This window comes from Salvelinus fontinalis, chromosome 10 (genome assembly GCF_029448725.1).
Source record: "Salvelinus fontinalis isolate EN_2023a chromosome 10, ASM2944872v1, whole genome shotgun sequence".
NCBI lineage: Eukaryota > Metazoa > Chordata > Actinopteri > Salmoniformes > Salmonidae > Salvelinus > Salvelinus fontinalis.
The window spans coordinates 48,014,272-48,038,372 of record NC_074674.1 but is presented as its reverse complement, the minus strand read 5'-3'; the positions used below and the strand labels follow the sequence as shown (position 1 = coordinate 48,038,372).

At 45.3% G+C, this 24,101-nt stretch overlaps 1 protein-coding gene across 1 annotated transcript in view; it reads right to left on the bottom strand.

Annotated features, from left to right (window-relative positions):
• LOC129863320 (V-set and immunoglobulin domain-containing protein 10-like 2) overlaps nucleotides 1-24,101 on the bottom strand; it is a 143,720-nt gene that overhangs the window by 102,728 nt on the left and 16,891 nt on the right. The window contains exons 4-5 of the mRNA XM_055935210.1: nucleotides 21,709-21,984; nucleotides 7,506-7,650 (exon numbers count right to left, since the gene is read on the bottom strand). Of these exons, the coding sequence (XP_055791185.1) occupies nucleotides 7,506-7,650; nucleotides 21,709-21,984 (421 nt within the window). The remainder of the gene's footprint in view (nucleotides 1-7,505; nucleotides 7,651-21,708; nucleotides 21,985-24,101) is intronic.

Genomic DNA, 24,101 nt, shown 5'->3' with positions numbered 1-24,101 from the left:
AACACCAGCTGTCATTAGGTCATCAGTCACCAGCTGTCATTATGTCATCAAACACCAGCTGTCATTAGGTCATCAGTCACCAGCTGTCATTAGGGCATCAGTCACCAGCTGTCATTATGTCATCAGTCACCAGCTGTCATTATGTCATCAGTCACCAGCTGTCATTATGTCATCAGTCACCAGCTGTCATTAGGTCATCAGTCACCAGCTGTCATTATGTCATCAGTCACCAGCTGTCATTATGTCATCAGTCACCAGCTGTCATTAGGTCATCAGTCACCAGCTGTCATTAGGTCATCAGTCACCAGCTGTCATTAGGTCATCAGTCACCAGCTGTCATTAGGTCATCAGTCACCAGCTGTCATTATGTCATCAGTCACCAGCTGTCATTAGGTCATCAGTCACCAGCTGTCATTATGTCATCAGTCACCAGCTGTCATTAGGGTCATCAGTCACCAGCTGTCATTAGGGTCATCAGTCACCAGCTGTCATTAGGTCATCAGTCACCAGCTGTCATTATGTCATCAGTCACCAGCTGTCATTAGGTCATCAGTCACCAGCTGTCATTATGTCATCAGTCACCAGCTGTCATTAGGTCATCAGTCACCAGCTGTCATTATGTCATCAAACACCAGCTGTCATTAGGTCATCAAACACCAGCTGTCATTATGTCATCAGTCACCAGCTGTCATTAGGTCATCAGTCACCAGCTGTCATTATGTCATCAGTCACCAGCTGTCATTAGGGTCATCAGTCACCAGCTGTCATTAGGGTCATCAGTCACCAGCTGTCATTAGGTCATCAGTCACCAGCTGTCATTAGGTCATCAGTCACCAGCTGTCATTATGTCATCAGTCACCAGCTGTCATTAGGTCATCAGTCACCAGCTGTCATTATGTCATCAATCACCAGCTGTCATTAGGTCATCAGTCACCAGCTGTCATTATGTCATCAGTCACCAGCTGTCATTATGTCATCAGTCACCAGCTGTCATTAGGTCATCAATCACCAGCTGTCATTATGTCATCAGTCACCAGCTGTCATTAGGTCATCAATCACCAGCTGTCATTAGGGCATCAATCACCAGCTGTCATTAGGTCATCAGTCACCAGCTGTCATTAGGGCCATATAACACCAGCTGTCATTAGGGCCATATAACACCAGCTGTCATTAGGTCATCAGTCACCAGCTGTCATTATGTCATCAATCACCAGCTGTCATTAGGGCCATATAACACCAGCTGTCATTAGGTCATCAGTCACCAGCTGTCATTATGTCATCAATCACCAGCTGTCATTAGGGCCATATAACACCAGCTGTCTGCAGGTTCATAAAACAAAGAAAGGGAAAGAACAGTAACACAAGACACATTATACTGTGAACAAACTGTTCAGATTAAAATATATCAATGAACACCGTCTGACATGTAGAATATGGAATCCTGTTTGTTTAATGCTTTTCTTTCTGTCATGGAAACAGTATTTCTTTATCATCGAAGAATCTTGAATCTGTGATGCTAGTCTACAAAGAGACTCAACTAGCGATTCCATTACTTCCTGTAATTCGCGCAAGGAAAATTCAGGCAGAAGTCGATGGAAAATGGTCACATTCTAAGCTACAGGAAGTAATCGCATTCTGAGTCATAAGTTGGGGAAACTTCTATCGGCTACTTTCCATTCCATGTCCAGTTTCATAAGCGATGTAAACAACAAAGTAAATCACTAAAGAACAACTTTAATGAAGTTAGACGGTAGTATTTTGGCTGTTCAACATAAATTCTTCAATAGCATAACCAGTTTGATGTATCTTATTGGAAATATTTTGTTATGATAATGTTAAGCATATCAGTCTTAGGGCTGGCTAACGCTACCACACATTCATAGATCTTACCTTGCACATATAGTGTAGACCCAGACCCGTGCTGGATTTAGGAAATTTGTTGAGCTTTTTGAATAATTCATTATTTATATTTTAATTCAGGATGAAACCTCTCTCCTGGATGAAACAATTGATCAGTCACTCTCCCCCATCCTCACCTACAGGTACTCCTGGCTGGCTGAGTTAGTGCTGTAGAGCCTATTTTTTTAGCCAATGCAAACACAAACACAATACAATGACGGCCTACTTGTAAAGCCCCCCTGGCCAAACCCTCCCCTAACACAGAATAAATTGGTCCAATTGGTTGCTGCCCTATGGGACTCCCAATCACGGCCGATTGTGATACAGCCCAGGATCGAACCCGGTGCCTTAGAGCCGGGTTCGTGCCTTAGACCGCTGCACCGCTCTGGAAATATTTAGAATATCTAGTTTATTCAAATGTTATACTGACTTGCTTTTGAAAGAAATCCTGAACATGCTGCAAAGCAATTGTGGTCCCACAGAGAGACCCTCTTTATAGTGTCTGTAGGCTTTTCAGGGACTTTTTCACATTCATTTTTATCTAGACATAAAGTAACTACTCTTAGGTTTCAGGTAAGACCCAAGTGCAGACTGTGCAGAAGTAACAATGTTTATTGTAACAGGGGCAGGCAAACGACAGGTCAAGGCAGGCAGGGGTCGATAAACCAGAGTACTGGTGCCAAGGTACAGGACGGCAGGCAGGGTCAGGTCAGGCAGAGGTCGGTAATCCAGAGTAGGGGCAAAGGTAAAGGACGGTAGGCAGGCTCAGGGTCAGGGGCAGGCAGAGGGGTCAGGGTCAGGGGCAGGCTCAGGGTCAGGGTCAGGGTCAGGGGCAGGCTCAGGGTCAGGGTCAGGGGCAGGGTCAGGGTCAGGGGCAGGGTCAGGGGCAGGCAGAAGGGTCAGGGTCAGGGGCAGGCTCAGGGTCAGGGGCAGGCAGAGGGGTCAGGGGCAGGGTCAGGGGCAGGCAGAAGGGCTTGGTGTCAGGAGAGGCAGGGGTCAAAAACAGGAGAGCGAGAGAAGAGAGACTGGAAAAAGTAGGAGGTGAGACAAAAAACGTTGGTATGCTTGAACAAACAAGAAGAACTGGCACAGACAGACAGAAAACACAGGTATAAATACCCAGGGTATAAGTGGGGAAGATGGGTGACAACTGGAGGGGGTCGAGACAAGCACAAGAACAGGGGAACCAGATCAGGACGTGACACTACTAGACATTTACACAATTGTATTTATTTCACCTTTCATGAAAGATGACCTCTCTCCTCGATGACAAAGAAGAGAAGTACTACTAGAGAAAGGGAAAGGGGGGATACCTAGTCAGTTGTACAACTGAATGCATTCAACTGAAATGTGTCTTCCGCATTTAACCCAACCCCTCTGCTCACCACAGCTGTGTCCCTGACCAGAGCATGCCCATCAACACATACAGACTGTACAGCCCCTTTACTGTGACATGAACCCAGGCTACCTGTATTCCCCTTGCCTGACGTTTGTTCTGTATATGTTTAATGTCTGTCTGAGTAAAGCTGGAACAAATAGGCCGTGGGTCTGTGTTCAGAACTGCTACCAATACATTTATTTGATTTGTTTTTGGAGAATAGAAATGCCTGACCTGTGCATTGACACCTCTCAACTAGATAGAGTGTATAGCTTGTTGTTGGTGATACAGGTTGATGTGTTCAAGGGGTCACAGAGTGCCAAGCCTTTGCACTGCTGATTGGTTAGTTCAGTGGAGCCAGATCTGTTTCTCTGCTTCTGGGCTGTTGGAGAGGGGGAGGGGTAGTGAGCTGGGGCCTTTTCTGGACCTGTCTATGGGAGCCTGTCAGCTCGTGACATGATGAGAGCCAGTGAGAGAGATTACCTGAACGATCTATAAACATGCTTCTATTTAAAACTTCCTCAGGATCGGTGAGTCCCCTGCAGGACGCTTGAGCTAACGTAGGCTAATGCGATTAGCATGAGGTTGTAAGTAACAAGAAAATTTCCCATGAAATAGATATATCTGATATTGACAGAAAGCTTAAAATATTGTTAATCAAACTGCACTCTCCAATTTACAGTAGCTATTACAGTGAAAATATACCATGCTATTGTTTGAGGAGAGTGCACAATTTTGAACATGAAAAGTATTAATAAACAAATTAGGCACATTTGGGCAGTCTTGATATAACATTTTGAACAGAAATGCAATGGTTCATTAGATCATCCTAAAACTTAGCATATACACTGCTGTCATCTAGTGGACAAAATCTGCACCTGGGCTGGAATAATATGGCCTTTCTCTTGCATTTCTAAGATGATAGTACAATTCTTTTTTTTTAAACGGTTATTTCTTTCTTTGTATTATCTTTTACCAGAACTAATGTGTTATATTCTCCTACATTCCTTTCACATTTCCACAAACTTCAAAGTGTTTCCTTTCAAATGGTACCAAGAAAATGCATGTCCTTGCTTTTTTTATTTGACTTTTAATTATAATTTTATCTTTATTTAACTAGGCAAGTCAGTTAAGAACAAATTCTTATTTTTAATGATGGCCTAGGAACAGTGGGTTAACTGCCTTGTTCAAGGGCAGAACCACAGACTTGTACCTTGGGGATTTGATCTTGCGACCTTTTGGTTACTAGTTCAACACTCTAACCACTAGGCTACGCTGCCGTCCCGCTTCAGGGCCTGAGCTACAAGCAGTTAGATTGGGGTATGTCATTTTAGGCGAAAATTGAAAAAAAGAGGTGGATCCTTATAGGTTTTTGACAATCTCAAACACTAATGAAAGCATGAAACAATTATTATCTTCACTAAACATTTTGTCATAAAAAACGAAGTTCCAAAGGCTGGGCCTAATATACAATGCACTTTTTCCACATTTTGTTATGTTACAGCCTTATTCTAAAATATATTTTTTTTTTAAAGATTCTTTGTCAATCTACTCACAATAACCCATAATGACAAAGCAAATGTATTTATTAACTAAAAATATAAAAAATCTGAAATATCACATTTTCCATAAGTGTTCAAAACCTTTACTCAGTACTTTGTTAAAGCACCTTTGGCAGCGATTACAGCCTTGAGTCTTCTTGGGTATGACGCCACAAGCTTGGCACACCTATATTTGTGGAGTTTCTCCCATTCTTCTCTGCAGATCCTCTCAAACTCTGTCAGGTTGGATAGGGAGTGCCGCTGCACAGCTATTTTCAGGTCTCCCCAGAGATGTTCGTTGGAGTTCAAGTCCGGGCTCTGGCTGTGTCACTCAAGGACATTGAGACTTGTCCCAAAGCCACTCGTGCTTTGTCTTGGCTATGTGCTTAGGGTCCTTGTCCTGTTGGAAGGTGAACCGTCGCCCCAGTCTGAGGTCCTGAGTGCTCTGGAGCAGATTATCATCAAGGATCTCTCTGTACTTTGCTCCGTTCATCTTTGTCTCAATCGTGACTAGTCTCCCAGTCCATGCCACTGAAAAACATCCCCACAGCATGATGCTGCCGCCACCACCATGCTTCACCGTAGGGATGCTACCAGTTTTCCTCCAGACGTGATGCTTAGCATTCAGACCAAAGAGTTCAATCTTGGTTTCATCAGACAAGACAATCTTGTTTCTCATGATCTGAGAGGATTTTGGGCATTTGGCAAACTCCAAGCAGGCTGTCATGTGCCTTTTACTGAAGGGTGGCTTCCATCTGGCGACTCTACCATAAAAGCCTGATTGGTGGAGTGTTGGAGAGATGGCTGTCCTTCTGGAAGGTTCTCCCAACTCCACAGAGTAACTCTGGAGCTATGTCAGAGTGACCATCGAGTTCTTGGTCACCTCCCTGACCAAGGCCCTTCTCCCCGTTTGCTCAGTTTGGCTGGGTAGACAGCTCTAGGAAGAGTGTTAGTGGTTCCAAACTTCCAACCTGATGGAGCCCACTGTGTTCTTGAGGACCTTCAATTCTCGATAAATGTTTTGGTACCCTTCCCTAAATATGTGCCTCGACACAATCCTGTCTCGGAGCTCTACGGACAATTCCTTCGACCTCTTGGCTTGTGTTTTGCTCTGTCAACTCTAGGACCTTTTATAGACAGGTGTGTGCCTTTCCAAAACATGTCCAATCAATTGAATTTACCACAGGTGTACTCAAATCAAGTTGAAGAAACAACTCAAGGATGATCACGGAAACAGGATTCACCTGAGCTCAATTTCGATTCACAGCGCAAACGGTCTGAATACTTATGTAAATTATGGTGTATTGTGTGTAGATTTATGAGGAAAGTTTTTAATTTAATCAATTTTAGAATAGGTCTGTAACATAACAAAATGTGGAGAAAGTCAATAGGTCTGAATTCTTTCCGAATGGACTGTATATGCAGGGTCAGCTCCAATACCATATTTACATTATGCAGGGATACTGGAGTGGTAGTGGTAGATATGTACAGTATAGGGGTCAGGATATATGACAAACAGAGAAGCAGCAGCAGTGTATATTATAACTGTATGTAAGTCCCCCAGTGATGTACTGGACTGTCCGCACCACGCTCTGTAGCGCCATGCGATCGAAGGCGATGCAGTTGCCGTACCATGCAGCCAGTCAAGATGCTTTCAATGGTGCAGCTTTATACATTTGAGGACATGAGTGCCCGTGCCAAATCTATTCAACCTCCTGAGGGGAAAGAGGCACTGTTGCATCTTCTTCACAACTGTGTGTATGTGGACCATTTTCCGTTCGTTAGTGATTTGGACACTGAAGACCTTGAGGCTCTCGATCTGCTACACTGCAGCTCTATCAATGTAGATGGGGGCATTCTCGCTTCCCCGTTTTCTGTAGTACACGATCAGCTCCTTGGTCTTATTGAAGTTGAGGGAGAGGTTGTTGTCCTGGCACCACACTACCAGGACACTGACCTCCTCCATGTAGGCGTGGGTGAACAGGGAGTACAGGAGGGGACTAAGCACGCACACCTGAGGGGCCCCAGTGTTGAGAGTAAGCATGGCAGACGTGTGTTGTCTACCCTCACCACCTGGGGCCGGCCCGGGTGCAAAGGGAGGAGTTTAGTCCCAGGGTCCTGAGCTTGGTGATGAGCTTGGAGGGGTCTGTGGTGTTGAACGCTGAGCTATAGTAAATTAACAGCATTGTCATATAGGTGTTTCTTTTGTACAGGTGGGTGAGGGCAGTTTGGAGAGCAATTGAGATTGCGTCATTTAAGGATCTGTTGAGGCGTTATGCAAATTGGAGTGGGTCTAGGGAGTCTGGGATGATGGAGTTAATGTGAGCCATAACCAACCTTTCAAAATACTTTTTGAATACAGATGAAGGGTGGTACTCAGGGCGGTAGTCATTGTGGCAGATATAATTAGAGTTTTTAGGAACAGGAATGATGATGGTCAGTTTAAGACATGTGGGGATTACAGACGGGGACAAGGAGAGGCTGAAAATGACTGTGAAAATGTCTGCCTGCTGTTCTGCTTATGTGCACCGCGGCCTTGGGTGTTGACCTGGTTGAAAACCTTACTCACGTCTGCCTCAGAGAGCATGATCTCCCAATGGTCATGCACAGCTCAGATCTAAGTGCCAATGCTATTTAGCAAACTCCATGCATTTACATTTGTTAGATGCGTGTGTGTTAAGGCATACCTGTTGTTGTAGAACCAGACATATTGACTGGGAGGGTTGGACTGGGCCTGGCAGAGCAGAGAGACCGTCTGTCTCTCCTGAGCAGAGTATCCTCTGTCTGTTATACTGTAGGGAGTCACATCTATCTGGGGAATATCAGGACCAACTGGGGAGAAGAAAGGGAAAGGTGGATACATTGTCAGCTGTACAACTGAATGCATTCAACTGAAATGTGTCTTCCGCATTTAACCCTTTGAATCAATATCCACAGCTTCAGCACCCAGGGAACCGTGCCTTGCTCGGGGGCAGAATGACAGATTTTTACCTCGTCAGCTCAGGGATTCGATCCAGCAACCATTTGGTTACTGGCCCAGCGCTCCTACCCGCCAGGCTACCTGCCGCACACAAACACACTGTGGCAGACCAGGGGGTTTGGTCAAGACGTTTACACACATCAGACACAGACAGAGTATGATTAGCTCGGTTTCAAGGGTGTTAATTTAACTTCTTCGGGCTAGTATTCGGAAGTTTGGATGATTGAGTTGCCCAAAGTAAACTGCCTGTTACTCAAGCCCAGAAGCTAGGATATGCATATAATTGGTAGTATTGGATAGAAAACACTCTGACGTTTCCAGAACTGTTAAAATAATGTCTGTGAGTATAACAGAACTGATATGGCAGGTGAAAACCTGAGGACAATCCATCCAGAACTTTTTTTTTTCAGCTCACCTCTGATTACAATGGCTGGGATTGGGAATATAAAAGGAAGTCCTCCCAGATTGCAGTTCCTAGGGCTTCCACTAGATGTCAATAGTCTTTAGAAAGAGTTTCAGGCTGTTTTTTTGAAAAATGAGCTAGAATTTGTAGTTTTTCTAAGTGGCTCCCATTTTGGCTGTAGTGTTTGTAGCGCGTTCTGGTGAGTGCGCGTACTTCGTTATTTATCTCCGGTAATGGTCTCCGGTATTCTCCGTCTTAAATTGTATTGTTTATTTACATAATAGGGTACCTGAGGATTGATTAGAAATGTTGTTTGATATGTTTGGAAGAAGTTTATTGGTAACTTACGGGATTCATTTGTATGCATTTTGAAAGAGGGAAACCGGTGGATTACTGAGTCTAGCGCGCCAAAGAAACTGACTTTTTGGGGAAATAAAGAAGGACTTTATCAAACAAAAGGACCATTTGTTATGTAGCTGGGACTCTTGTGATTGCAACCAGATGAAGATCTTCAAAGGTAAGTGACTTATTTTATCGCTATTTCTGACTTTCGTGACACATCTGCATGGTTGGAAAATGTATGTAATGCTTTTGTGTGCGGGGCGCTGTTCTCAAATATTCGCATGGTGTGCTTTCGCCGTAAAGCCTTTTTGAAATCTGACAACGCGGCTGGATTAAGAAGAAGTTAAGCTGTTAAATGATGTATGACACTTGTATTTTCATGAATGTTTAATATTACGGTTTCTGTCATTTGAATTTGGCGCTCTGCAATTTCACCGGATGTTGGGTCAGGTGGGACGGTAGCGTCCCAATGATCCGTAACAAGTTAAATAATAAATCAAAAAGAAAAAGGTAGGTTTCCCCCATGAGACCCTCTCTGGGATACCGTCTTCTGGGCTCCGGGTCTTGTCGGGAACAAAAACTGAACTCCCTCCTCATGCCTCTGCAGCTGTCCCCAACTATAAGGGACTCCTTTCTTTCCCCACTCTCCCTGTGTGCTGCCCTTCTGGCAGCTTTATGGGCCTTGCACAGCTGGTGAGCAATCAGCCCTTGATTACTCACCAGCTCCCTAGACCTGGCCGGAGAGCCCGTCGAGATCTGGCCCATCCAGCAGATGGAGCCATCGCCTCGTGATGTATACTCCGTCTGTCACAAGGCCTTGACGAGTCTACCTCTGGTGGCTGACCTGCTGTATGCCACAACACACGCTTTCCGATTTGGTCCTGCCGTACATACCTACACGTACGCTACGGTCACAAGACGCAGGCCTCCTAATTGTCCTTTCTAAGCCAACAGCTGGAGTCAGGGCATTCTCCAGTAGAGCTCCATTTTTATGGAATGATCTGCCTACCCATGTGAGAGACGCAGACTCGGTCTCAACCTTTAAGTCTTTACTGAAGACTCATCTCTTCAGTAGGTCATATGTGTAGTCTGGCCCAGGAGTGTGAAGGTGAACGGAAAAACCTCTGGAGCAACGAACCGCCCTTGCTGTCTCTGCCTGGCCGGTTCCCCTCTCTCCACTGGGATTCTCTGCCTCTAACCCTATTACAGGGGCTGAGTCACTGGCTTACTGGTGCTCTTCCATGCCGTCCCTAGGAGGGGTGCGTCACTTGAGTGGGTTGAGTCACTGACGTGATTTTCCTGTCTGGGTTGGTGCCCCCCCTTGGGTTGTGCTGTGGCGGAGATGTTTGTGGGCTATACTTGGACTCGTCTCAGGATGGTAAGTTGGTGGTTGAAGATATCCCTCTAGTGGTGTGGGGGCTGTGCATTGGCAAAGTGGGTGGGGTTATATCCTGCCTCTTTGGCCCTGTCCGGGGGTATCTTCGGATGGGGCCACAGTGTCTCCTGACCCCTCCTGTCTCAGCCTCCAGTATTTATGCTGCAGTAGTTTATGTGTCGGGGGGCTAGGGTCAGTCTGTTATATCTGGAGTACTTCTCCTGTCTTATCCGGTGTCCTGTGTGAATTTAAGTATGCTCTCTCTAATTCTCTCGGAGGACCTGAGCCCTAGGTCCATGCCTCAGGACTACCTGGCATGATGACTCCTTGCTGTCCCCAGTCCACCTGGCCGTGCTGTTGCTCCAGTTTCAACTGTTCTGCCTGCGGCTATGGAACTCTGACCTGTTCACCGGACGTGCTACCTGTCCCAGACCTGCTGTTTTCAACTCTCTAGAGACAGCAGGAGCGGTAGAGATACTCTTAATGATCGGCTATGAAAAGCCAACCGCCATTTACTCCTGAGGTGCTGACTTGTTGCACCCTCGACAACTACTGTGATTATTATTATTTGACCATGCTGGTAATTTATGTATAATCTCCACCCGGCACAGCCAGAAGAGGACTGGCCACCCCTCATAGCCTGGTTCCTCTCTAGGTTTCTCCCTAGGTTTTGGCCTTTCTAGGGAGTTTTTCCTTGCCACCGGGCTTCTACACCTGCATTGCTTGCTGTTTGAGGTTTAAGGCTGGGTTTCTGTACAGCACTTTGAGATATCAGCTGATGTAAGAAGGGCTATATAAATACATTTGATTTGATTTGATTTTGATGTTAAACACACACACTACGTTACAAACACACACTACGTTAAAAACACACACTATGTTACACACATAACTTTACAAACACACACTACGTTACACACACTACGTTACAAACACACACTACGTTACACACACTACGTTACAAACACACACTACGTTACACACACACACTACGTTACAAACACACACTACTTTACACACACCACGTTACAAACACACATTACGTTACTGTCAGGATTTGGCCAGGATGGTTCCGGTTTTGGCCACTAGATTCCCCCATTGTGCTTTTTTGACCCTTTTGTTTTCCCTTGTTTCCAGTTATTATTTGCACCTGTGCCTCGTTTCCCTTGAATGTATTTAAACCCTTAGTTTTCCTCCGTTCTTTGCTCTGTGTTTGAATGTTAGCACCCAGCTCTAGCGATGCTGTGTGTTGCTCCAGTTGGACTCTTGTGGTACTCTGTTTTTGTTCTCGTTTATTTATTTTTTGATTATTCTTTTGAGGCTTTTTCCTGCTGTTCCTACCACCTTGTGGATTTACCTTTTGACTTGGAGGATTACCTTTTTCTCTTGGAATTACTTTTGACTTTGTGGATTTATATTTTTGCCTGAAAAACGATCCTTTTTACTTTATTAAAACATCGTCTCAAGTACTGCTGTGTCTGCCTCATCTTCTGGGTTCTGCCGACTATTAGTGGCTCAGTTTGCTAAGTGGCTGTTTCTCACACCGGAGACCCGAGTTCGTAACCGGGTCCTGACAGAAACACAGGGACAAATGAACCCAGAGGCAGCCAGTTCCCAGGACCTTTTTGCCACGCTGTCCCACCACGAGGGGACTGTCCAACGCCACGAAGCCGCTCTGGTTCAGCAAGAGACCTTAACTTCTTGAGGGCAGGGGGCAGCTTTTTCACTTTCGGAAAAAATACCATGCCAAAATTCAACTGCTTGCTACTCATCCCCAGAATATAAGATATGCAAATTATTAGTGGATTTGGATATAAAACACTCTGAAGTTTTTAAAACTGTTTGAATCATGTCTGTGAGAATAACAGAACTTGTGTAGCAGGCAAAACCCTGAGGACAAACACATTCAGAATTTGTATTTTTTTGATGTCACTGTCTTTTCAATGTTCTTTTTTAAAGACACCAGATTTCTAAGGGACTTGCTTGCAGTTCCTACCGCTTCCACTGGATGTCACCAGTCCTTGGAAATCGGTTGAGGTTATTCCTTTGTGTACTGAAGAAGTAGGGTAATCGTAAATGAGGGTCACATGAAGTAAATTTTTGGAGAGAGTCACGTTATGAAAAAAGTTGCGTCAGTTTGTTTTCTTTTTGTATTGAACACAGATCATCCCGTCTTCAAATTGATCAATTATTAACGTTTAAAAATACCTAACGTTGTATGACAAAAGTAGTTTGAAATGTTTTGGTAAGTTTACATGTAACTTTTGATATATTTTGTAGTGACTTGGCGAAAGTTGGAAGCTGTGTTTTTCTGGATGAAACCGTCCAAATAAATGGACATTTTGGATATATATCGACCGAATTAATCAAACAAAAGGACCATTTGTGATGTTTATGGGACATATTGGAGGGCCAACAAACAAATTTTGTCAAAGGTAAGGCATGATTTATATTTTATTTCTGCGTTTTGTGTTGTGCTTGCAGTGTTGAAATATGCTACTCTGTTTGTTTACTGATGTGCTATTGTCAGATAATAGCATCTTATGCTTCGCCGAAAAGCTTTTTTGAAATCTGACATGTTGGCTGGATTCACAATGGGTGTAGCTTTAATTTGGTATCTTACATGTGTGATTTAATGAAAGTTAGATTTTTATATCATGTTATTTGAATATGGCTCGCTGTATTTTCCCTGGCTATTGGCCGGTGGGACGTTTGCGTCCCACCTGCCCCAGAGAAGTTAATGGCTAGACATTCTCAAGTTCTGTCGGAGATGCTGACTTCCATAAAGCAGATATCTGATCGACTTCCCCCGGCAACCGCTCCCGCCCCAGTACCTCAGATTCATGTGCCCGTGGCAGTTAACCCCCTGGCTGAACCTCGTCTTCCGCCTCCCCAACGGTTCTCAGGTGATCCGAGTGTTTGTAAGTGGTTTTTCACCCAATGTTCTCTCTCCTTCGAGCTGCAACCCTCGTCGTTTCCCACCGACCGGTCCAAGATTGCATATATCACCACCCTGCTGTCGGAAAAATCGCTGGCCTGGGCTACTGATGTGTGGGATGCCCAAAGTCCCTGTTGTGCCAGCTACTCTGCCTTTGCTGAGGAATTCAAGCGAGTGTTTCAAGGTCCTACCAGCGGTCCTGACTCAGCCAAACAGCTACTGACTCTCCGCCAAGGTCGGCGCAGCGTGACGGACTATGCCATCCAGTTCCGCACGGTGGCAGCAGCGAGTGGCTGGAACGACGAGGCGCTCACAGTGTGCATTCTGAAGGGTCTTTCCGACACCATCCAAGATGAACTGGCCACTCGTGAACCACCGGACAACCTCGAGTCCCTGATCAAGTTGGCCTTGCGCATAGACCAGCGTCTGAGAGAGAGAGAACTCAACCGTAGACCTCTCGCCCTAGCTCCTATCGGTCCCAACTCCGAGTCCCCACCTTTATACTCGCTGGCTCCACCGGAACCCTTGCAGATTGGACGCATCTCCCAGGCTGAGAGAGACCGCCGGATGAGGGAGCGATGCTGTCTATATTGCGGAAAACCGGGCCATTTCCGCTCCACGTGTCCCGCGCACCAGGGAAACGCACTGTCCCGTGCAGGCATGGTGGGACTGTAACGGGAAACATAACCTCCTCCCATCCGTCCAACTCCCGTCTGCTCATTCCAGTCACCCTTTCCTGGGACAACCACGAGCTTACCCTTCAAGCATTGGTAGACTCTGGAGCTGCAGGAAACTTCATGGATGGTATCTGGGCGAAGGAGAATGGCGTCCCCTCTGAACCTCTAAGGGACCCCATGAGGGTTAATACGTTGGATGGAAGCCCTCTGGGATCTGGACTTGTCACTCGCGCCACTACCCCCTTGCGACTTTCAGTTTCCCAACACCAGGAAGTGATGAACTTTCATCTGATCCCCTGTTCCGAGTTCCCTCTTGTCCTTGGCTATCCCTGGCTTCACAGCCATAACCCTCACATCGACTGGTCTGTGGGCACTGTCAAGCAGTGGGGTCCTACGTGCCAAACCACTTGTATCTTCCCGAGTTCCCCGAGTTCTCCTCCGGAGTCTCTAGAATCCCTCGACCTGTCCCGAGTTCCCGAGTGTTACCGTGACCTCAAACCGGTATTTAGCAAACAGAGGGCCACCATTCTACCACCCCATAAACCTTACGATTGCCCCATCGACCTGTTTCCGGGCACCTGCCCCCCCAGGGATCGGATCTTTTCCCTTTCTCCTCCCGAACGAGCTGCTATGGATACCTACATCAAGGACGCTCTGGCAGCAGGCCTCATTCATCCGTCCACCTCGCCCGCGGGAGCAGGGTGTTTCTTTGTGACCAAAAAAAGATGGTGGATTATGTCCTTGCATCGACTACCGGGGACTCAATGCCATAACCGTCCGTAACCGCTACCCACTACTCCTTATGGCCATAGCATTTGAGCTGCTCCAGGAAGCAGCTATCTTCACTAAGCTTGACCTGCGGAACGCATACCATCTTGTGCGGGTCAGACAGACGAGTGGAAGACCGCTTTCAACACGCCTACTGGTCACTACGAATACTTGGTGATGCCCTTCGGCCTGACCAACGCCCCGGCTGTGTTCCAAGCGCTCATAAACGATGTGCTTAGGGATATGCTTAACATCTTTGTGTTCGTTTACTTGGATGACATCCTCATCTTTTCGAGCTCCCTTCAAGAACACACAAAGCATGTCAGACAAGTACTCAAACGCCTCCTAGACAGCCATTTGTACGTTAAGCCGGAAAAATGTGAATTCCATTCCTCCCGAGTACAATTCCTGGGATTTGTAGTGGAACCCGGTCGAGTCCAAATGGACTCCAGGAAGGTAGGGGCGGTAGCGGAACGGCCCACCCCCAAGTCCGTTAACCTGTCTAGGATCAGCGTGCCGCTAGCGGCACTCCCCCCCCCCCCCCACTGAAAAACCAGTGCCGCGAAATTCAAAAAAAATATTTTTTTAAAATATTTAACTTTCACACATTAAAGTCCAATACAGCTAATGAAAGACACAGATCTTATGAATCCAGTCAACATTTCCGATTTTTAAAATGTTTTACAGGGAAGACACAATATGTAAAGATGTACATCTATTACCTAAAAACACATTAGCATATTCCACCATCTTTTATTTGTCCACCAACACCAGTAGCCATCACCAATTCGGCTAAACTAAGATATTTATAGCCTCTAACCAACAAAAAAACTCATTAGATGACAGTCTGATAACATATTTATGGTATGGGATAGGTTTTGTTAGAAAAAAGTGCATATTTCAGGTAGATGGCATAGTTTACAATTGCACCCACCATCACAAATGGACTAGAATAATTACAATGAGCAACGTGTTTACCTAACTACTAATCATCAAACATTTCGTAAAAATACACAGCATACACGAATCGAAAGACACAGATCCTGTGAATACAGACAATATTTCAGATTTTCTAAGTGTCTTACAGCGAAAACACAATAAATCGTTATATTAGCTTAGCACATAGCAATTAGCAGCCCAGCATTGATTCTAGCCAAAGTGAGCGATAAAAGTCAACATCGCCAAAAGATATTAATTTTTTCACTAACCTTCTCAGAATTCTTCCGATGACACTCCTGTAACATCACATTACAACATGCATATACAGTTTGATCGAAAATGTTTATATTTAGCCACCAAAATCATGGTTAGACAATGTGAAATGTAGACAAGCTGGTAAAGAAAACGTCCTTGCGCCACTTAGACAGTGATCTACTCTTATACATAAATACTCATAAACGTGACTAAAAAATATAGGGTGGACAGGGATTGATAGACAATTTAATTCTTAATACAATTGCGTTATTACATTTTTTAATTTATCCTTACTTTTCAATACAGTTTGCGCCAAGCGAAGCTACGTCAAAAAACATGGCGTCCTAAGCCACTAAAATGTTTCGACAGAAACACGATTTATCATAATAAAAATGTCCTACCTTGAGCTGTTCTTCCATCAGTATCTTGGGCAAAGGATCCTTTCTTGGGAGAAATCGTCTTTTGGTGGAAAGCTGTCCTCTTGCCATGTGGAAATGTCAACTACGTTCGGGATGAACTGAAAAGCGTGACCAACTTTTCACATCGTTGCAAAAATAAATGTCCCAAAATCGCACTAAACGGATATAAATTGCTATAAAACGCTTTAAATTAACTACTTTGTGATGTTTGTAACTCCTATAACGAGTGAAAAGATGACCGGAGAAATATAACAGGCTAAACTAACGCTTGGAACAGGAGAGGGTCGGTGTCTTCCACGCGCGTTACGCAGCAAGAAAAGACTTGCTAGCTAAAGGTTTTTTTCATTTGTAGGGCCTGTGAACGAGCAATCGAGCCCGTTGGAATCGTCATCACGTAAAGGCATCCAGGGGAAGACGTAAGAAGTGTCCGTATAGTCATAGCAACGACAGTGCCCGTTTAAATGACTTCAGAAAAGTGGCCAACGTTTCTCAAATCTGACTCCATGTCAGGGAAATTGCTGTAGAATGGGCTCTGTTCCACTTAGAGACAAAATTTCAACTCCTATAGAAACTATAGACTGTTTTCTATCCAATAATAATAATAATATGCATATTGTACGATCAAGGATTTTGTGGGAAGCCGTTTAAAAAATTAGCCACATTAGCATAAATAGTCTAAACAGCGCCCCCATCCCCAACAGGTTAAGGAAGTTCAGTGTTTCCTGGGCTTCACAAACTTTTACCGCAAGTTCATCAATAACTTCAGCATGGTGGCAGCCCCTCTCTCAGCTTTAACCAAGGGTGGCAACGCAAGGTTTCTGTGGGGAAGAGAAGCTGAGACGGCCTTCCAAGGACTCAAGCAGCGCATCCTCTCTGCTCCCATCCTGACACTACCGACGGCGGATGAACCTTTTGTGGTGGAGGTAGACGCATCAGAGGTTGGTGTTGGAGCTGTCCTGTCTCAGAGGGGTGAAGACAAGAAGCTCCACCCTTGCGCCTTCTTCTCACACCGGCTTACCCCGGCCGAGAGGAACTACGATGTGGGGGATCGTGAACTCCTAGCGGTTAAGATGGCATTGAAGGAATGGAGACACTGACTCGAGAGGGCTTCTCAACCGTTTCAAGCATCTGGACAGGAACACATAATGACATCAATGCTGACACAGGGAACAAACGTCGGTGCAGACAGAAGTAGGGAAGGCAATCAACAAAGTGAAGGAGTCCAGGTGAGTCCAGTGAGCGTTAATGCGCGTAATGAAGGGCAGCCCGGCGCCCTTGAGTGCCAGAGAGGGAGAGCCGGAGCAGGCGTGATATGAAGGGTGTCAATTAGAAAACACCATTAGTTTAGTTTTGTCAGCATTGAGGTTAAGCTTCAATTGACACAAGGTATCTTGAACAGTTTAAAAAACATTTCTGGATGCTTTTTTGAGAGATGAGGCAGAACAATAAATAACAGTATCACCAGCAAAACATTGAAGGAGTTGGATCACCCCCTTTTAAAAGTGGTAGGACAAATGCTGATTTCCAGATCCTTGGAATTGCATTACATTCCAGTTTTAGATTGAACAGATATGTAAGTAGATCAGCTGATTTGAGAGGGAGAACAGACAGAGGAGGTGTGAGAGGGAGAACAGACAGATGAGGTATGAGAGGGAGAACAGACAGAGGAGGTATGAGATGGAGAACAGACAGAGGAGGTATGAGATGGAGAACAGACAGAGGAGGTATGATAGGGGAAACAGACAGAGGAGGTATGAGATGGAGAACAGACAGAGGAGGTATGAGATGGAGAACAGACAGAGGAGGTATGAGATGGAGAACAGACAGAGGAGGTATGAGAGGGAGAACAGACAGAGGAGGTATGAGAGGGGAAACAGACAGATGAGGTATGAGAGGGAGAACAGACATGGAGGTATGAGAGGGAGAACAGACAGATGAGGTATGAGAGGGGAAACAAACATGGAGGTGTGAGAGGGAGAACAGACATGGAGGGGGATCCCAATAAAATACAAAAAAATACTAAATACTCCCACACCCTCTCTCACTTACTACCTCTCTTAAACACATCGTTTCTCAAACATACACATGCACCCCACTCTTGCATCCTACCTTTGAACCACATCTCTTTGAGCAGCGTAAGTGGTCAGGTTATCAGTTTGTTATCTAGCATGCTAGCTAGCTATGTAGCGTGACTGGAATGTTGTTTGTTATCTAGCAAGCTAGCTAGCTATGTAGCATGACTAAAATGTGGTTTGTTATCAAACCAAAAAATAGCGGCCTGCGAGTAGTTTGAAACGACCCACTACATGGTTAATTTAAACTGACGTTATATAAATGCTTACGAATCCGCGGTAGAAAGAAAAAACATAACTTTTGAATGATTTGGACTAAAGGCACAGCTATGCAATTGCCCAAGCTAAACTCAATCCAAGATGGCGTAGCAGTCAGATGTCCTTTGTCCTCGTCCTGTCCCGTGTATATATATTTTATATATTTTTCTTCGCATTTCTTTTTATATATATTTTTTTCTTCTTAAAAACTCAACTTCAAAACACTCTCCTGCAACCCACCTCACCAAATGTGGTGCGGATCTGTTTTTTTCCCTCAAAGGTATTATTCACCTCGTATCCGAAATCAACAACAGAAGCTAGCCAGAAGTTAGCCAGCTCACAAGCTAACGTTAGTAGTTCAGCTAACCACAGCTAGCGCTCATCAGCTATCCTTTAGCTCGGAAAACTATTGCCAGTTTTGTACAACGCGACTCAGACCAGAGCATACCAGACCTTTTTTCTCTCCATATCCCCGGATTTTTACCGCAAGCTCTGGACATTTACACCTGGATCTTGCAGCTAACCAGCTGCTATCCGAGTGACTATTGGCTAACATCAATTCCGTAGCAAACACCAATTATCCCGGAGCTAGCCAGCTGAAGAGTTCCATCAGCCACTCCTGGGCTAAGGACAGCTTTTTCAAGCAGAAATTTGCATCCTGTAGCTCTAACTCCAAAAAGTTCTGGGATACTGTAAAGTCCATGGTAAACAAGAGCACCTCCTCCCAGCTGCCCACTTCACTGAGGCTAGGTAACACGGTCACCACTGATAAGTCCATGATAATCGAAAACTTCAACAAACATTTCTCAATGGCTGGCCATGCCTTCTTCCTGGCGACTCCAACCTTGGCCAACAGCCCCCCCCCCCCCCCGCTGCTACTCGCCCAAGCCTCCCCAGCTTCTCCTTTACCCATATCCAGATAGCAGATGTTCTGAAAGAGCTGGAAAACCTGGACCCATACAAATCAGCTGGGCTTGACAATCTGGACCCCCTATTTCTGAAACTGTCCGCCGCCATTGTCGCACCCCCTATTACCAGCCTGTTCAACCTCTCCTTCGTATCATCTGAGATCCCCAAGGATTGGAAAGCTGCCGCGGTCATCCCCCTCTTCAAAGGGGGAGACACCCTGGACCCAAACTGTTACAGACCTATATCCATCCTGCCCTGCCTATCTAAGGTCTTCGAAAGCCAAGTCAACAAACAGATCACTGACCATCTCGAATCCCACCGTACCTTCTCCGCTGTGCAATCCGGTTTCCGAGCCGGTCACGGGTGCACCTCAGCCACGCTCAAGGTACTAAACTATGTCATAACCGCCATCGATAAAAGACATTACTGTGCAGCCGTCTTCATCGACCTGGCCAAGGCTTTCGACTCTGTCAATCACCATATTCTTATCGGCAGACTCAGTAGCCTCGGTTTTTCTAATGACTGCCTTGCCTGGTTCACCAACTACTTTGCAGACAGAGTTCAGTGTGTCAAATCGGAGGGCATGTTGTCCGGTCCTCTGGCAGTCTCTATGGGGGTGCCACAGGGTTCAATTCTCGGGCCGACTCTTTTCTCTGTATACATCAATGATGTTGCTCTTGCTGCGGGCGATTCCCTGATCCACCTCTATGCAGACGACACCATTCTGTACACTTCCGGCCCTTCCTTGGACACTGTGCTATCTAACCTCCAAACGAGCTTCAATGCCATACAACACTCCTTCCGTGGCCTCCAACTGCTCTTAAACGCTAGTAAAACCAAATGCATGCTTTTCAACCGTTCGCTGCCTGCACCAGCACGCCCGACTAGCATCACCACCCTGGACGGTTCCGACCTAGAATATGTGGACATCTATAAGTACCTAGGTGTCTGGCTAGACTGCAAACTCTCCTTCCAGACTCATATCAAACATCTCCAATCCAAAATCAAATCTAGAGTCGGCTTTCTATTCCGCAACAAAGCCTCCTTCACTCACGCCGCCAAACTTACCCTAGTAAAACTGACTATCCTACCGATCCTCGACTTCGGCGATGTCATCTACAAAATAGCTTCCAATACTCTACTCAGCAAACTGGATGCAGTTTATCACAGTGCCATCCGTTTTGTTACTAAAGCACCTTATACGACCCACCACTGCGACCTGTATGCCCTAGTCGGCTGGCCCTCGCTACATGTTCGTCGTCAGACCCACTGGCTCCAGGTCATCTACAAGGCTATGCTAGGTCAAGTGCCGCCTTATCTCAGTTCACTGGTCACGATGGCTACACCCACCCGTAGCACGCGCTCCAGCAGGTGTATCTCACTGATCATCCCTAAAGCCAAAACCTCATTTGGACGCCTTTCCTTCCAGTTCTCTGCTGCCTGCGACTGGAACGAATTGCAAAAATCTCTGAAGTTGGAGACTTTTATCTCCCTCAACAACTTTAAAAATCTGCTATCCGAGCAGCTAACCGATCGCTGCAGCTGTACATAGTCCATCTGTAAACTACCCACCCAATTTACCTACCTCACCCCCCATACTGCTTTTATTTATTTACTTTTCTGCTCTTTTGCACACCAATATCTCTTCTTGCACATGATCATCTGATGATTTATCACTCCAGTGTTAATCTGCTAAATTGTAATTACTCGATTTATTGCCTACCTCATGCCTTTTGCACACATTGTATATAGACTTTTTTTAATGTAGTCTGTAGCAGTGTTTCGTGTTGTGATGTGCTTAAAAGGTCCAAAGGTCCAGTGCGGTAAAGAGATGGAGATGCAATTGACAGCAGTTTAAAAAATTACGGCGCCAATCATGTCTTAATTTATTAACGATAGCAGGCTAGGTGTTAACTTTGACAGGCCTAATACTAACAGATGATGTCACTCCAGATGGGTTAGAAGTTAGGGTTCAGCGTTAGGGGTAGTGTGTAGGGTTTAGGGTGTAGTGTGTATACTAACAGATGATGTCCCCCCAGATGGGTTAGAAGTTAGGGTTCATCATTACAGGTAGTGTGTAGGGTTTAGGGTGTAGTGTTCAGTCTGTAGTGTGTAGGGTTTAGGGTGTAGTGTTTAGTGTGTATACTAACAGATGATGTCCAGCCAGATGGGTTAGAAGTTAGGGTTCATCATTACAGGTAGTGTGTAGGGTTTAGGGTGTAGTGTTCAGTGTGTAGTGTGTAGGGTTTAGGGTGTAGTGTTCAGGGTGTAGTGTGTAGGGTTTAGGGTGTAGTGTTCAGTGTGTAGTGTGTATACTAACAGATGATGTCCAGCCAGATGGGTTAGAAGTTAGGGTTCATCATTACAGGTAGTGTGTAGGGTTTAGGGTGTAGTGTTCAGTGTGTAGTGTGTAGGGTTTAGGGTGTAGTGTTCAGTGTGTAGTGTCTATACTAACAGATGATGTCCAGCCAGGTGGGTTAGAAGTTAGGGTTCATCATTACAGGTAGTGTGTAGGGTTTAGGGTGTAGTGTTCAGTGTGTAGTGTGTATACTAACAGATGATGTCCAGCCAGATGCGGTCGGACCGTTCCTGGTTGACCTGGTTCCGGGCCACACAACGATACCAGCCTGTGTGGTTACGGTTGACTTCTGTCATGTTGAACACGCTGCTGTTGCCCTGGGAGACGGTGCTGACCAATCCATTGTGTGTCTCATGCTCCCACAGGAAGTAAAGCGACCCTGTGCCGTTCTCCAGGCCGCAGCGCAGCCACACCAAAGATCCCTCCGCCGGGGACGCATCACTCAGCAGAATATAGGGTTTACTGACAGGGACTACACACACACACACACACGCATGTACACACACACACACACACGCACGCACGCACGCACGCACACACACACACACACACACACACACACACACATACATATTAGTGTAGTAGTGGTAGTAGTAGTAATTGTTGTAGCAGTTGTAGTAGTAATAGTAATATTAGTTGTAATAGTAGTAGCAGTAGTAGTAGTAGTAGTAGAAATACAGTAGCAGTAGTAGTAGCAGTAATAGTAGTAGTAGCATTACTCATAGTAGTAGTAGTAGTAGTAGTAGTAACAGTAGTAGTGGTAGTAGTAGCAGAAGTAGTACAGTCATACTAGTACATTATTATTATTAGTAGAGGTGTAGAAGCAGTAGTAGTAGTAGTAGTAGTAGCAGCAGCAGCAGTAGTAGTGGTATAGTAATAGTGGTAGTAGTAGTAGTAGTAGTAGTAGTAGTAGTATTTTTTTTTTAAATGTTATTTTATTTAACCGTTATTTAACTAGTCAGTTAATAAGATGATAAGATGGCACCGAAGACGATGGCTGACCCTTAAACATGCTCCTAACCAACTGTGCTATTTTCATTTTTAAACTTATTTTGTACATAAGGTAGATACTACCGTCTCCTATGACTGAAATAACTTCTGGCCATCAGAACAGCAATTACTCACCACGAACTGGAAGAACATTTTTCCCTTAACAAGTCCGTCAAGTAGGATATACTGCTTTCCTGGGAACAGGCCCAAATCCCCGTCATTTGCGTGAAGAAAAGACTCAGGAAAAGAGGGTGCAGATCGGGCTGCCTTCTTAGAATCCGTAGGCGAGCGAATAAACTCACCCTGCCATCTGTTCTACTTGCTAACATGCAATCATTGGAAAATAAAAGTGATGACCTACGATTAAGATTATCCTACCAACAGGACATTAAAAGTTGTAACATCTTATGTTTCACTGAGTTGTGGCTGAATGAAGACACGGATAATATAGAGCTGGCTGGATTTTCCATGCACCGTCAGAATAGAGAAGCTACGTCTGGTAAGACGAGGGATGGAGGTGTGTGTCTATTTGTCAATAACAGCTGGTGTGCGATGTCCTATATTAAAAGAAGTCTCGAGGTATTGCTCGCCTGAGGTAGAGTACCTCATGATAATCTGTAGACCACACTATCTACCAAGAGAGTTCTCATCTATATTGTTTGTAGCTGTCTATTTCAAACCACAGACAGATGCTGGCACTAAGACCGCAATAAACAATAAACTCTATAAGGCCATAAGCAAACAACAAAATGCTCATCCAGAAATCAGTTTTACCACATTTTTACCAGCATGTCACATGTGCAACCAGAGAAAAAAAAACTCTAGACCACCTTTACTCCACACACCGAGATGCGTACAAAACTCTCCCCCGCCCTCCATTTGGCAAATCTGACCATATTCTCTCCTCCTGATTCCTGCTTACAAGCAAAAACTAAAGCAGGAAGTACCAGTGACTCGCTCAATACGGAAGTGGTCAGATGACGCGGATATTACGCTGCAGGACTGTTTTGCTAGCACAGACTGGAATATGTTCCGGGATTCATCCAATGGTATTGAGGTATATACCACCTCAGTCATCAGCTTCATCAATAAGTGCATTGACGAAGTCGTCCCCACAGTGACCGTACATACATATCCCAAACTGAAGCCATGGATTACAGGCAACATCCGCATCGAGCTAAAGGCTAGGTCTGCCACTTTCAAGGAGCGGGACACTAATCCGTTATGCCCTCAGACGAACCATCAAACAAGCAAAGCGTCAATACAGGATTAAGATTGACTCCTAACTACACCGGCTCCGATGCTCGTCGGATGTGGCAGGGCTTGAAAACTATTACAGACTACAAAGGGAAACTCAGATGCGAGCTGCCCAGTGACGCGAGCCTACCGGACGAGCTAAAAGCCTTTTTTATGCTCGCTTCAAGGCAAGCAACACTGAAGCATGCATGAGAGAACCAGCTGTTCTGGATGACTGTGTGATAATGCTCTCAGTACCCAATGTGAGCAAGACCTTTAAACAGGTCAACATTCACAAAGCCGCGGGGCCAGACAGATTACCAGGATGTGTACTCAAAGTACTCATTACCAGGACGTGTACTC